Source organism: Schistocerca americana, chromosome 8 (assembly GCF_021461395.2).
Source record: "Schistocerca americana isolate TAMUIC-IGC-003095 chromosome 8, iqSchAmer2.1, whole genome shotgun sequence".
NCBI classification, from domain to species: domain Eukaryota; kingdom Metazoa; phylum Arthropoda; class Insecta; order Orthoptera; family Acrididae; genus Schistocerca; species Schistocerca americana.
In genome coordinates, this window is record NC_060126.1 from 469,551,314 (window position 1) to 469,567,436 (window position 16,123).

Sequence of the window (16,123 nt, forward strand, 5' to 3'; positions counted from 1 at the left end):
ATAATTGTTGCAACTGATTGCCGGGAATTATATATATTACAAAAAACAAATAATAAAAAAAGTTGCATGGCGCGATCTTCGGATTACGAACCCGAGCGCTTACCGCTGCACCACGACGCTGCAGAAACTTATTAATCGTAGAGAGCATTTCACCGCAACGGTTTGTTTTAACTGTCGATTTTCTCGACAACGGCTGAGAAGTGCATCTTGGTGCTTTGCCACATTACATATCTGGCCATGAGCTTTTATTATGCGCAATATGAATCGAATCTCAATTTCACAATTGGCGGCGTTCCCTTGTTAAGGGGTAGAATGATAGTCATATGTTCACTGTATCTACCTAGGGGCCTAAAGATGGTGGATTAAATCATCAAAACCGGTTAGAATTAAATAAAACTAATGCTCACAACTGATGATTTTACACATAAATAAAACAGCTGTTGCCCCACTATTTATTAAAAGATGGATGTACGGAAATAAATTGTTGTTCAGAACAACAAGCCGCAGGTCCGTTCTTACTTAATTACCGCTAGCAAGCGAGGATAACTGTTCAGCATGTCTCTCCCAGCAGCGTAGGTCGTCCGTGTTGCTGGACACCACAACGAAAAACTATTACAAAACAAACAGCAAATACATTGGGAACAACAGATTCAAATTAATAAGTTATAAATAAATGAAGACTTGTTACTTTACTATATTTATTATTAATTATTTTTCATCGTACATTGGTTACAAATAAGCCCCGATTCAACTGTCTAACCAATAATAAAGACAAATATGTGCAATTACGAAAGAAGCTAAAATTAAGTCCTGTTCATCAGCACGTCCAGACGAGAGTGTCCATTAAAAAATATAGGGATAAAACAAGCGCTGCTATACAGGTTCACACCAACGATTTAATTTGTTCTCGAAAAGAATTATATTCATTATAACAAAAATTAAGAAAGCAAGCAAAAATTACGTAATTTATGTCGAAATTGTAAGGGTACTACATTACGTTGAAATGAAAAGGGAAACTCGCCAGTACCAGGAATGGACATCTAGAGGGTGGTTATAATTAAAGTGCAGCTACTCACAGACGTTCAATGTGGGCTGTAGCTATCGTCTGACAGCAAAACTTGGCAGATATGCTAGTGGGTTAATGCAGAGCCGATTTGCGCTGAAAAAAAGTAGCTACAGTTTTGGACTCCAGGTGCAAATATGGCACTGTGAATGCAAGAAAGTCGTACAGAAATGTTTCCGTATGTAATGGGCTGGGAAAAGGACACGGGCAGAAAAGGTGAACCAATTGAGAAAGCCACAATGTTGAGTTTATTATCAGCCGCCGCTAACAGGGTTTCCTCAATGTGACGAGATGCTATACAGCGCCAGATTTGCAGCTGGTGGCCAAGAATGGAACTAATTTTTTTTTAAGCATAAATCGGTTCAGCATTAACGCATCAGAATATCTACCAAGGTTGACTGCCATTCGATAATTACAGCCCACACTGGACCTCCGTGAGTAGCTCCATTTTAGTAATAACCATCCGGTTAACAGATGCGAAAATTACCAAACTATCAGCTTAATAAGTCACAGCTGAAAATACTAACGCGAATTCTTTACAGACGAATGGAAAAACTGGTAGAAGCCGACCTCGGGGAAGATCAGTTTGGATTCCGCAGAAATGTTGGAACACGTGAGGCAATACTGACCCTACGACTTATCTTAGAAGAGAGATTAAGGAAAGGCAAACCTACGTTTCTAGCATTTGTAGACTTTGAGGAAGCTTTTACAATGTTGACTGGAATACTCTCTTTAAATTCTGAAGGTGGCAGGGGTAAAATACAGAGAGCGAAAGGCTATTTACAATTTGTACAGAAAACAGATGGCAGTTATAAGAGCCGAGGGGCATGAAAGGGAAGCAGTGGTTGGGAAGGGAGTGAGACAGGGTTGTAGGCTCTCCTCGATGTTATTCGATCTTTATATTGAGCAAGCAGAAAAGGAAACGAAAGAAAAATTCGGAGTAGGTATTGAAATCCATGGAGAAGAAATAAAAACTTTGAGGTTCACCGATGACATTGCAATTCTGTCAGAGACAGCAAAGGACTTGGAAGAGCAGTTGAACGGAATGGACAGTGTCTTGAAAGGAGGGTATAAGATGAACATCAACAAAAGCAAAACGAGGATAATGGAATGTAGTCGAATTAAATCGGGTGATGCCGAGGGAATTAGACTAGGAAATGAAACACTCACAGTAGTAAAGGAGTTTTGCTATTTCGGGAGCAAAATAACTGATGATGGTCGAAGTAGAGAAGATATAAAATGTAGACTGGCAATGGCAAGGAAAGCGTTTCTGAAGAAGAGAAATTTGTTAACATCGAGTACTGATTTAAACGTCAGGAAGTCGTTTCTGAAAGTATTTGTATGGAGTGTAGCCACGTATGGAAGTGAAACATGGACGATAAATAGTTTGGACAAGAAGAGAATAGAAGCTTTCGAAATGTGGTGCTACAGATGAATGCTGAAGATTAGATGGGTAGATCACATAACCAATGAGGAGGTATTGAATAGAATTGGGGAGAAGAGGAGTTTGTGGCACAACTTGACTAGAAGAAGGGATCTGTTGGTAGGACATCTTCTGAGACATCGAGGGATCACAAATTTAGCATTGGAGGGCAAAAATCGTAGAGGGAGACCAAGAGAAGAATACACTAAGCAGATTGAGAAGGATGTAGGTTGCAGTAGGTACTGGGAGATGAAGAAGCTTGCACAGGATAGGGTAGCATGGAGAGCTGCATCAAACCAGTCTCAGGACTGAAGACCACAACAACAACAACATCCGGTACATCAAACCAACGTTATGGTTGATGACATCTCAGCTGAATAAGCTGTAGTAGATGTTGGGTAGCGTAGGTAGGGAGGCGTATTTTCTAAAGTTTTCAGCTATATTGAGAAAAACACCATAGTTACAGTTGGAGACATTGTAACAGTTTTGTCAAAATATGGCTCTCTGTGATGCCAGGTCCCGATGTCCCGGAGGAGGGTTTGCTACTGGCCGGGGCAGGCGGACCGGGCTCGGGACTGGCTGTTTCTGAACCTGGACCTCAGTGACGAGGACCTGAACGTCGCGCGCTACAGCCCGACCACGGTATGCTACGATCCGAGGCGGGTCGCGTCCGGGACTCCCGACGCTTGCTGCTGCTCGTACTATCACCAGGGCCCGGACGCTTGCTGCTGCAATTATAGTCGACCCTGGCGCTACACGGCCCCGGTCAAGTCTGGCTTCTCCAAAATCGAGCGCAGCAAGGACGGCTTCAAGGTAAGCAGCTAGACAACGTCTGCGTCCCTTCAGCTGTTGTTTTCAGTTTATAAGCCAACCAAAAATTATTACCTTTACTATGGAATTAGTTGATTATCCAGGGTTGCCAGATTACTTACGCTCACTAAACAAGATATTATTGATTGCCTTAAAAGAACACGCTGGTCGCTCTCGAGCGCTGTAGATGCTGCTGAACTGCTACCAGGCGACTGTGTGGCTCTTCGTCCCTCATGTAAGTCATGGCACTTAAGTAGTGTTGAATAGAACTTAAGCTCTTACCTTTCTTACGTCTTTCTAGCAAATCAATGACGAGCTCAGTGGCCAGCCGCTGTGGCAGAGCGGTTCTAGGCGCTTTAGTCCGGAACCGCGCGACTGCTACGGTCGCAGGTTCGAATCCTGCCTCGGGCATGGATGCGTGTGATGTCCTTGGATTAGTTAGGTTTAAGTAGTTCTAAGTCTAGGAGACTGATGACCTCAGATGTTAAGTCCCATAGAGATCAGAGCCATGTGAACCATTTTGACAGGCTCAGTACAGTGCTCGTTAGTCTTAACCACAAATCAAAATACCTCATATTTAATATTTAAACAAGGAAAGCCCAGAACCTGCTTTCCATAGAATATCGTCACAGTGGCACAAACAAATTAGGAATGCAGGGCTATACACTCCAAGGGAAAAAAAATGACGCACCAAGAAGGAATTATCCAAATGGGGCCGAAACGGGCAAGTGCGATTTACATGTACAAAGAAGCAAATCATTACAATTTCAGAAAAACTGAATGAATTGTTCAAGAGAAAGAGCTTCACAAACTGGGCAAGTGAGTAACGCGTTGGTCAATCTCTGGTCATTACCCAAGCAGTTATTCGGCTTGGCACTGATCGACAGAGTTGTTGGATAGCCTCCTGAAAGATATTGTGCCAAATTATGTCCAATTGGCGCGTTAGAACGTTAAAACCCCGAGCTGGTTCGAGCATCCTGCCCATAATCCACCAAACGTTCTCAATAAAGACAGAGATCTGGCGTCCTTGCTGCAAAAGGTATGGTCTGATAAGCTTGAAGAAAAGAGAAACTACCACTGTGTGCGGGAAAGCACTATCTTGCTGAACGTACGCCCAGGATAGCCTACCATGAAGGGCAACTAAATGGGGAGTAGAATATCGTCGATGTAGCGCTGTGATGTGAGGAAGCCTTGATGAAAAACAAAGTGGTCCTGCTATGAAATGAAATGGCGCCCCAGACCATCACTCCTGGTTGTCGGACCGTACGGTGGTCGACAATCAGGTTGGTATCCCTCTGCTGTCCAGTGCATCTCCAGACGCTTCTTCGGCCTGGAATCTCATTGACTGGAGTAGAATTGTCTTCACTGATGAGTCCCGCTTCGAATTGAGCCCCGATGCGTCTGGAGACGCCCCAGACGTCGATGGGACACTAACCTGTCTTTCGCCCGCCTTACAGCCCTACGGCTGCGAGTGATGGTCTGGGTGCCATTTCATTTCATAACAGAACCCCTCTGGTTGTCATCCAGGCACCGTTACAGCAAAGTGGTTCGTCGATGATATATTCTGCAGCCCCTTTTGTTGCCCTTCATCGCAAGCCGTTCTGGGATTACATTTCAACAAGATAATGTCCTCTGCACATTGCGAAAGTTTCTACTTGTCTTCATGCTTGCCAAACCCCATCTTGGAGAGCGAGGTCGCCGGATCTCTCACCAATAGAGAACATATGGAGCAGTATGGGCAGGACGCTCCAACTAACTCGGGATTTTGACGATCTAACGCGCCAGTTGGACAGAATGTGGCAGTATATCCCTCAGGAGGACAGGCAACAACTCTGTCAACCAATGCCAAGCCGAAAAACTGCTTCCGTGAGGGCCAGAGGTGGAGCAATACTTTATTAATCTTCTCAGTTTGTGAGGCTCTTTCTCTTGAATAAATCATCGTTTTTTTCCCTCTGAAACTGTAATCATTTGTTTGTCCGTACATGTAAATGACATCTACCGACTCAAGTCCCATTCGGATACTTCCTTCCGGATGCGTCTTTTTTTTGTCTTAGAATGTATTTGATTTTGGTTCAGAGATTCAAATCGAGTCTGAACTAAATAAGTTATTTATTTACTCTAATATCTTTACTCATACCATATTAAAATGGCAGAGAATAACTTTCCACACCACGAGCACAAAGGCACCCAAAAATTTTAAACGTTGTGCTCTCTAGAAGCTCAGTTTAATTATGAATGTCCTGCTAAGAAACGTCCCCGTCGAAATATTATTGAATTACTGTGCTGATAAATCTCTTACATTATTTCATTTTCAAACAGCTGAGCAAAACTGAACGTACCCAGACATTTCGCTCTTTACCTATTCTGATCAACACTAAACTGACACACAATATTTTTTAGCGCAACGCAATCTGACTTTCAATAATCCCTACAAAAGAATGGCCCTGACTAACATTAACCTATACCTTTCACAAATCACTTACCTCACAAAAATCTTCATTACTCGAACTACTGCAATACAGCGAGCGCCACTACTGCCAGCTAAATAAAAGATTCAAACTACTGAAGGCACTAACTACTGATAGGCATAGTTAGCAAATGAAGGATTTTAATAGAGAACAAACAATATATTTACCTTAATAGTGTTCAAAAGTCATAATATATATAGCAGTTCATGACATCCATTCTTACAAATGTACTGTTTCTGATGGACACACGTTCAGATCATCCGCTCTCAAAAATCCGCCATCTCACTTCCCCACATCCACCACTGCTGGCGGCTCACCTCCAACTGCGCAACGCTATGCGCTGTTAACAGCCAACTGCCCAATACTGCAATAGCCAACAACAATGCAAACCAGCCACAGACTGCACACAGCACAGCCAGTGATTTTCATACAGAGCGCTACGTGCCGTTACCAATATAGAAACCTAAACAGCCTACTTACATAGCCCCGATGCTCACCACAAAAAATTTTACAAGTAGTTATGGGCCATGGCCAATACTGATTTGAAAAAATTTTTCCTAATTACAATAACAAAGAAATAAAATGCACACACTTATCGATACAATGTTGGTTGAAAGCAAAAATTTTCTCACAGTCCATAAAGACAATCCTGATCATTCATCACAGTAAAATTGCAGTGTTTATTTTTCAAAGTCTGAGCGGTAAAAGAAATAGTGGATTTCCATGCAGTCTTGAAGAAGTAGTGTTGTCCTTCCAACGGAAAGACAGTGCTGCCTCTTGACATGCAGACAGGTAATGGGCCACAACAGAGCAAACCCACAGCAGAGTCAGTCGAAGTTTTGAAGAATATTGGTAGGTAGGTCATCACAGAGCAGACCCACTGTAGTCCTGGGAGAGATTATGGTATTGGTGGGCCACCAGAGGTGCAGACCCAGTGCAGTCCTTGTAGAAATAATGGTATTGGTGGGCCATCAAGACCCACTGCAGTCCTTGTAGAGACGGCCAGTAGCCATCTGTTGCGACTGTGCAGGTGCACAATCACCATCGAAGAGTCTTGCGGATAATATAGCAAGTCCATGAACCACCACTTGTGCACTCACAAAGTTTTTGGACTTGCTGAATTATTAACACACGTCCAAACACTAACAGTCCTCTTTTTTAAACATATTGTGCATATATTATCACCAACAGAAATATGTGCAGTGAAATGAATGCTTACAAGTTACTTAATTTGATGAACTGGTGTCAATTACAATTTTATAACATGAGAATACAAAAACAAAGGTACAAAATACATCATTAAAGAACATAACAATACAGATAACATTTGTAGTAATACGGGCTTCAGAAAAGAATCGAACTAACATACACATCAGTGTTACAGGAATTATGACATAAGTAAATATATAAAATAATGAGAATAGTTGTTGAAACATTAGTTTCACACATGAGCATTAAAACAAAACAGAATAAATAATGTCTAAACATCTTTACAAAGTAAATAACATATTATTAGGAAAAGTCTACAACATAACTCTCATCAGCTAAACACATAAAGACAGGAAAGACACAAATACACAAGAGTACACACACACATAGCAGAATAACACAGGAGGAAAGGACAGGGTTTGTTTTCAGTGTAACATTTGGCACTGCAGTCCAACACAAAAGTTCACTCCATAGATCTTTCGTCTTATTTCAACATTTGTTTCCACCAAAAAAATCCTATCTAAGCTTGCTTTCTGTATTTATATGTTCACATATTTCTTACTTCATTATTTATTTTCCATTATCTAACCTCATCATTTATTTCCAAGAAACTCCTACCTAAACCTGTTGTCCCTAAACCCTACTTTTTTGTTCATATCCTCTTTCAAAAATTCTTTTTTGGCCAAACCATTTTCTTATAGCTTCTCAATGCATTACTTCCAATTCATCACAACTCGTTCTTTTATATAGCCCACCCCATCTTAAGCTAACTTAAATCTACTGAGCTCAGATGCTAAACTAAGGGGCGAGGCAATGCAGTAGCACAAAACAATTAACACAAACAGCAATGACAAAAAATGGAAATTGGCAAAGCAAGCAGCAGTATCTCTAAATTAGCAAAGCAAAAGCAATATTACAACTAATACAGGGCAATGCGCAGCAAACAAGAAAAATAAATCAGTAGTAAAACTGGCTTAACACAAGGTAAAATTCAGTAGAACTATGCCTGGCAAACAGCAGCAGCAAATGCAATAACTTATATCTAATCATGACAAACCAACAAGCAAAAAAAAAAAAAAAAAGAAAAAAAATAGTACACTAAAGACAACAATGCAGATAAGGGAAATGTCTATTCACATCTTAATGTCTATGTAATTAAATGGTGCACCACAACTTACTGTACAAAAGAAATTACCAAGTATGTGAAAAGAAAATTGTGTATGTAGTTACTGATATTGGTCCCTTCTTATTGTTCTTTCCTTTCCAAGTGCTCCTTTTTCGAAGAATGTGGATCTTAAAATTATTATTTAATAGATCTGTTGACTGAAGGTTTTCACATTAGCAAATGCATTTAATTTTATTTTAAAAAACCAGTGCTGTACCACAGCTGGAAACCAGATATCAAATGAAATAAGCAACTATCTAATGTCAAGCATAAAAGTATCATTCAATAGTCATGTGGCATTTCATAAGTTAATAGAAATTCTCTCAACTCTCGTAGAGACTGCCACTGTAGCGGAAACAGCTGTCGTAAATATTTCGGTAAGTAAAGTAAGTGACCTTAACGTAATGCGTTTTGGGCGCCCAGCTGAGAGATAGTCGTCTGACAAAAGAAAGCCATTAGGTGGAGAAAAAAAGAGGCCATTATCCTTGCTATTGATATTCCTTTGTAGAAAGCATCGCAAATACGACACACTCATTACTTGGAAACATGTCATACTTTGTGTTACTTATTGAAATGCTTATGAATTGATGGAAAATATTCTTACATCTGCACACCTGATTATGACAAGTGTCTTTCTACGAGAGTTGAGAGAATTTCTACTAACTTATGAAATGCCACATGACTATTGAATGGTATTTTTATGCTTTATTTTGTACATAGTTGCTAATTTCATTTGATATCTGTTTTCCAGCTGTGTTTTAGCATTGGTTTTATAAAATAGAATTAAATGCATTTGCTAATGTGAACACTTTCTGTCAACAGATCTATTAAATAATAATTTTATGATCCACATTCTTCGAAAAAGGAGCACTTGGAAAGGAAAGAACAATAAGAAGGGATTAATAGCAGTAACTGCATACATAATTTTCTTTTCAACTACTTGGTAATTTTTTTGGTAGAATAACTTCCTGTGGTGCACCACTTTAATGACGTAGACATTAAGATGTGAATAGATGTTTCCCTGTTGTCTTTAGTTTACTATTTTTTTTCTGATTCAGCTTTGCATATTTAGGTATAAGTTATTGCATTTGCTGCTGCTGTTTGCCAGGCATAGTGCTACTGAATTTCACTTTGTATTACTCTGTTAAGCGAGTTTTACTACTGATTTATTTTTCTTGTTGCTGCACATTGGCTCATATTAGTTGTAATGTTGCATTTGCTCTGCTAATTTAGAGATACTGCTGCTTGCTTTCCATATTTGCATTTTTTGTCCTTGCTGTTTCTGTTAATTGTTTTGTACTGCTGCATTGCCTCGTCCCTTAGTATATATATCTGAGCTCAGTAGATTTAAGTTAGCATAAGATGGGGTAGGCTATATAAGAGAACGAGTTGTGATGAATTGGAAGAAATGCATTGAGAAGCTATATGAAAAAGATTTGGGCCAAAATGAGTATTGTATACTGAGAAATAATTATTTTGAAACAAATATGAATAGAATACAGAAAGCAGGTATAGGTAAGACTTTTTGGGAATAATGATGAATGAAGGGAGATCTCCAAGAAGTAAAGAAAGTTTTGTTTGCATAATACTGCAGTAAAACAAACCCTGTTCTTTCCTCTTGTGTTATTCTGCTATGTGTTTGTGTACCCTTGCGTATTTGTGTTTTTCCTGTTTTTATGTGTTTAGCTGGTGAGAGTTATGTTGTAGAATTCTTCTAACACTATGTTATTTACTTTGTAAAGGTGTTTAGACATTATTTATCTGTTCTGTTTTGTTGCTCATGTGTGAGGTTGATGTTTCAAAAGTTATTCTGATCTTTTATGTATGTACTTATGTCATAATTCCTGTAACACTGATGTATATGTTATTTCGATTATTTTGTAAAGCCTGTATTACTACAAATGTTATCTGTATTGTTATGGTCTTTAATGATGTATTTTGTAACTTTGTTATTGTATTCTCATGTTATAAAATTGTAATTGACACCAGTTCATCAAATTAAGTAACTTGTAAGCATTCATTTCACTGCACATATTTCTGTTGGTGATAATATATGCACAATATGTTAAAAAAAGAGGACTGTTAGTGTTTGGACATGTGTTAATAATTCAGCAAGGGACTGATTAACTGCATTGCTGGTTCTAAGGACAATACCAAAAACTTTGTGAGTGCACAAGTGGTGGTTTAAGGACTTGCTATATTGTCTGAAAAACTTCTAAGGACAAGTCCAGAAACTTTGTGCGTGCACAAGTGGTGGGTTATGGACTTGCTATATTCTCTGCAAGACTCTTCGATGGTGATTGTGCACCTGCACAGTCGCAACAGATGGCTACTGGCCGTCTCTACAAGGACTGCAGTGGGTCTTGATGGCCCACCAATATCATTATTTCTACAAGGACTGCACTGGGTCTGCACCTCTGGTGGCCCACCAATACCATAATCTCTCCCAGGACTACAGTGGGTCTGCTCTGTGATGACCTACCTACCAATATTCTTCAAAACTTCGACTGACTCTGCTGTGGGTTTGCTCTGTTGTGGCCCATTACCTGTCTGCATGTCAAGAGTCAGCACTGTTTTTCTGTTGGAAGGACAACACTACTTCTTCAAGACTCCATGGAAATCCACTACTTCTGTGTGCAATTTCTTTTACTAATAAGACTTTGTGAAAAAAACTGTAATTACTATTATGATGAATGATCAGGACTGTCTTTATGGACTGTGAGAAAATTTTAGCTTTTGACCAACCTTGTATCAATAAGTGTGTGCATTTGATTTCTTTGTTATTGTAATTATGAAAAATTTTTTCAAATCTGCATTGCCCACTGCCCAAAACAATTTGTAAAATTTTTTGTGGGGAGCATGGGGGCTACGTAAGTAGCCTGTTTAGGTTTTTAAATTATTATGCCACGTAGCGCACTGTATGAAAATCACTGGCTGTGCTGTGTGCAGTCTGTGGCTGGGTGGCATTGTTGTAATATTCGCTATTGTAATGTTGGTCTGTTGGCTGTTAACAGCGCTGGCTGTGCTGTGTGCAGTCTGTGGCTGGGTGGCATTGTTGTAATATTCGCTATTGTAATGTTGGTCTGTTGGCTGTTAACAGCGTGTAGCGTTGCGCAGTTGGAGGTAAGCCGCCAGCAGTGGTGGATGTGGGGAAGTGAGATGGCAGATTTTTGAGTGCAGATGATCTGGACTTGTGCCCATCAGAAACAGTACATTTGTAAGAATGGATGTCATGAACTGCTATATATATTATGACTTTTGAACACTATTAAGGTAAATACATTGTTTGTCCTCTATCAACATCTTTTATTTGCTAACTATGCCTACCAGTAGTTAGTGCCTTCAGTAGTTTGAATCTTTTATGTAGCTGGCAGTAGTGGCGCTCGCTGTATTGCAGTAGTTCGAGTAATGAAGATTTTTGTGAGGTAAGTGATTTGTGAAAGGTATAGGTTAATGTCAGTCAGGGCCACTCTTTTGTAGGGATTATTGAAAGTCAGATTACGTTGCGCTAAAAAATATTGTGTGTCAGTTTAGTGTTGATCAGAATAAGTAAAGAGCGAAATGTCTGGGTACGTTGAGTTTTTCTCAGCTGTTTGAAAATGAAATTGTGTAAGAGTTTTATCATCACATTGAAACGTCCCCTTAGAAAAATTATTGAATTACTGTGCTGATAAATCTCTTACATTATTTGATTTTCAAACAGCTGAGCAAAACTGAACGTACCCAGACATTTCGCTCTTTACCTATTCTGATCAACACTAAACTGACACACAACATTTTTTAGCGCAACGCAATCTGACTGTCAATAATCCCTACAAAAGAATGGCCCTGACTAACATTTCACAAATCACTTACCTCACAAAAATCTTCGTTACTCGAACTACTGCAATACAGCGAGCGCCACTACTGCCAGCTAAATAAAAGATTCAAACTACTGAAGGCACAAACTACTGATAGGCATAGTTAGTAAACAAACAATGTATTTACCTTAATAGTGTTCAAAAGTAATAATCTATATAGCAGTTCATGACATCCATTCTTACAAATGTACTGTTTCTGATGGACACACGTCCAGATCATCCACTCTCAAAAATCCGCCATCTCACTTCCCTACATCCACCACTGCTGGCGGTTCACCTCCAACTGCGCAACGCTACGCGCTGTTAACAGCCAACTGCCCAACACTACAACCAGCGTTGCCAACTCAAAAAAATCCGAGTCGCTAGACTCAATATCAAAAGTCGCTAGAAAGTCGCTAAAACTGATTTTACTAGGGGTGTACTGAAAATTTCGTGTTGTGAATTGTGCAATAAGCCAGTGTGTGTGTGTGTGTGTGTGTGTGTGTGTGTGTGTGTGGTGGGGGGGGGGGAGGGGGGAGTTAATAAAATATTAAGAAAAATTGTCTCATACGTAATTGCTATATTGTCTTAATTAAATGACGCATCGCTTGCAATAACATACATATAAAATACGCTGACGTTTAATTACATATGTTATTATAATTGGCGCAACACATAAATTGTTGTTTCAATGACAGTAGTCCAATATACTAGAAATGTACAACTATATTTGTAACAAAAGAAAGCAAGAACTCAAATTAGGTTACAAAATATATACATACCGGTATGTGAGCTATTCATCGTCGTCACTCAGAAGACCGAATAACTCTTCTGTTTCATGCTCTGAGAGAACTATAATTGATGTAGAGGGTTGAACGTCGCTCAAAAGATGATGTTGCAGTTCGACTGGTTTTGTCGCAAAAGAGTAACTTTTGTTCGTTCCAATAAGCTGCAATACGTCTGAAGGTATGTCAAAAGAAGCACAATCTTTATTTTGTTTCTTCAGCTGGTCTCTCAATACGATCAAAGCATTAATTGTCTTTAACGATAATCTGTTACGTTGTTTAGTTTTTATAATGTTCATAGAACTGAATATTCTTTCCACTTCTGCATTTGAATGCGGTAGGCATAGAACAGTCATTGGTAGCTGTGAAATCAAAGAAAAAGGATTCTCCCCTGCGGCATTTTTATACTGCAAAACCTCACTCCCAAATCGAACAGTGTTAGTAGTGTTATTCCACCTAATGAAGTTAATATTATGCCATTCTTGCAGCATGCCGTCTATGAAATCGCCACTAAAACCCAATTCTTTGGCTACATCCGCTACAGCATTATTTTTATTCACTTTTAGTGTTTCTTCAACATTCAGCATTGACATTTTTTTGAGGATCGTAACGTTACTTGGTAGTCTTTGTTGAATTTCTTTAATGAGTTTCAGACTAAACTGAATGCATCTCTTCTTCACATAAACTTTATTTTCTTCAGACAAACTTGACTCACACAATTTCTGTTCAAACATAAAGCCAAGGTTCGGATTTGCATACATACATTCGCTTGGAACTGGTGTTGTCAACAAATAAACAGTTGGAAAAACTATGTTTTGTCCGAGTGACTGCATGAGAAATACAAGTGTATCTAGTAATTTAGTGGGGTCATTGTCTTCTCCTTCAAAAGCCTTTATTGCTATTTGTACTTCTTTTAAAGCATGTTTAAGGAAAAACATGTAAAGATGATTTGATTCGTCACAATACATCTTGTATAAAAGATCGGCAGTGTAACAATTGTCTTGAACCATGGCAAGTGAAAAATGTAGCTTTAGTTCTTCCCACTGCTCCAGAATTCTTCGTATTGCTGGTTCAATTGAAAGCCAACGTGTTGCACAGACCTTCAGAATTTTTAGTGGCTGTTTTCCACAATTTATTGTCTCATAAACCTTTTTATATTCCTCTTGTCTTTTGGGTGAAATGGAGAACCAATTGTAGGTTTCCCGTACAAGAAACTCTATGTTTCTAGGTATGGTATTCACTGAGGCGTGCGAACTGCAAGCTGAAGAGAGTGACAAATGCAACGGATCAATACCAAATGCTTCAAACCATATTCTCTCTTGAGTTGTTCGAAAAGCCCATTGTTTATTCCAACCATTACGGAAGCATTATCTGTGCCAATTCCTACCATATTAGCGATTGGAAGTTTGAGATCTTTCAAAGAATTCACAAGAACAGCAGCCAGATTTCTTGCATCCGCAGTTTCTACTACAGCGAGTTTGAGAAATGCTGATCTAATGGTTTGGTTGTTTACACTATAGTACCGTATAACGATACCTAGCATTTTAGATATTGATACATCTGTGGATTCATCTATTAGTACACTGTATTTTTGGTTACCTATATCTTCAACCAATGATTGTGTAAAATATGGAGCCAAAACTTCAGTTATAATGTTAGTGCACTTTGTACGATGTAATTGCATGTTTTTAGCGCCCTCATCACCAGAAAACACCTTCTTGCACAGTATTCCTGAATGATCTACAGCCAAAATAGAACAATGTTCAGCAATAAATAAAGAAAGGGCGCCTTCCGCTCTGCTTGCTATTCAAACTGTAGTTTTCGGAACAATTTTCACAGGTAAGGTGGTTTGTGTTTTTTTTAAATCAATTTTTTGTTTATGTTTAATAGTTTTCGAATGCTTTTTAATATCACACAATTTAGCATAAAACTCTGTTGCACATACTTGACATCTTGCCTTGGATAAGTCTCCAACGACTGGTTTCAGCCACCCATTGAATTCAGGTTCTGCTTCCCACGCATCCCGATATTTTTGAGCGTACTGCTTCTTCTTCTGCGGTAAATCCATCTTGTAAGCCACCACAACATAAGTTTCACCAATTTACAGTCACTGAAAATACATTAAAACTCAGGCGAACTAGAGGTCATGAAACATTCTACTCACTCGGCAACTCGATATCAGTCCTATTGTTCATTGTTTAAAACGTAATAATGTCTGAGATACCCCCACCGAATTGTTGTTGCGTTACCACTGTGCATGCGGTAATAATTTGACTGCGAGTTAACATTTCGAAAAATTAGAGGTTGCTGGACAGAAATGTATTTTATTATACTTAATATTACGTATGTTTTTTGTCAATTCGAAAAATAAAGAGAGTTCAAAAGTTGAAGTATTATAGATCGATACGCTATCGACGATAACAGGCTAGTGGGTAATGAATAATGAATTGTTCTATAGTCAAGGTTTTCTTACTCTGTAGGCAATTCCCACATTCAGGTTTACCAAATGCTGAACAATGCTACATGATCTGCTACGAACCGAATTTAATTTGGTAAATCTAGAACAAAGTCAGTGTAGTACCCATTATGTAGTTAAAAATCTTAGTTTTGTTAATGAAAATACTGGCCCAAAATAGTTTTGATTTGTACTTGAAAAGTCGTCAGTACTTCAAAAGTCGCCAGATAAGTCGCTAAATAATTTTGTCGCCAAAAAAATTTTTTTTGTCGCTAAGACGAATGCAAAAGTCGCCATTTCTAGCGACAAAGTCGCTAAATTGGCAACACTGACTACAACAGCCAACAACAATGAAAACCAGCCACAGACTGCACACAGCACAGCCAGTGATTTTCATACAGAGCGCTACGTGCCATTACCAATATAAAAACCTAAACAGCCTACTTACAAACGTTATGTGGGGGTACCTCACCTACGTGGAAGACCGCTTGGGAACTCTATAAGCTTTCCTGACCAGCGCAGCTCGCAAATGCAAAAAACAATACCATTAATGTGGCAACGACAGTTGAGGGACTTGCCTAGGGACTTGCAGTGGCTTGATGGCAGCTGCCATCAACAGAGACCTCTGCATTCGCCACCAAAGCTTGGAGTAGGGTTGTATCGCAACTGCTTCCATGAACTGCAGTGTCCTGGGGAGCCACTTCTCTTCTCTAGAGCATTTGTGACTGACGTCCTGTGGTCAACTCTGACCACAGAAGGAACACGTGGGCCTGGTCATTTTTTAAGCAAAATAATTGGAAGCCTTGTTCCTGAGTTAGCTTCAGTTGTACTCTCCTCAAAAGTTGCTAAGAAATGAGTAGAATGGTAGAAAGGAGCTGTTGTTTTTGGATGTGCCCATGACCACAC

At 39.3% G+C, this 16,123-nt stretch overlaps 1 protein-coding gene across 1 annotated transcript in view; it reads left to right on the forward strand.

The window, feature by feature from the left end:
• Positions 1-3,008: 3,008 nt before the first annotated feature.
• LOC124545925 (alpha-crystallin B chain-like) overlaps positions 3,009-16,123 on the forward strand; it is a 68,775-nt gene continuing 55,660 nt past the window's right edge. The window contains exon 1 of the mRNA XM_047124885.1: positions 3,009-3,299. Coding sequence (XP_046980841.1) covers positions 3,009-3,299 — 291 coding nt within the window. The remainder of the gene's footprint in view (positions 3,300-16,123) is intronic.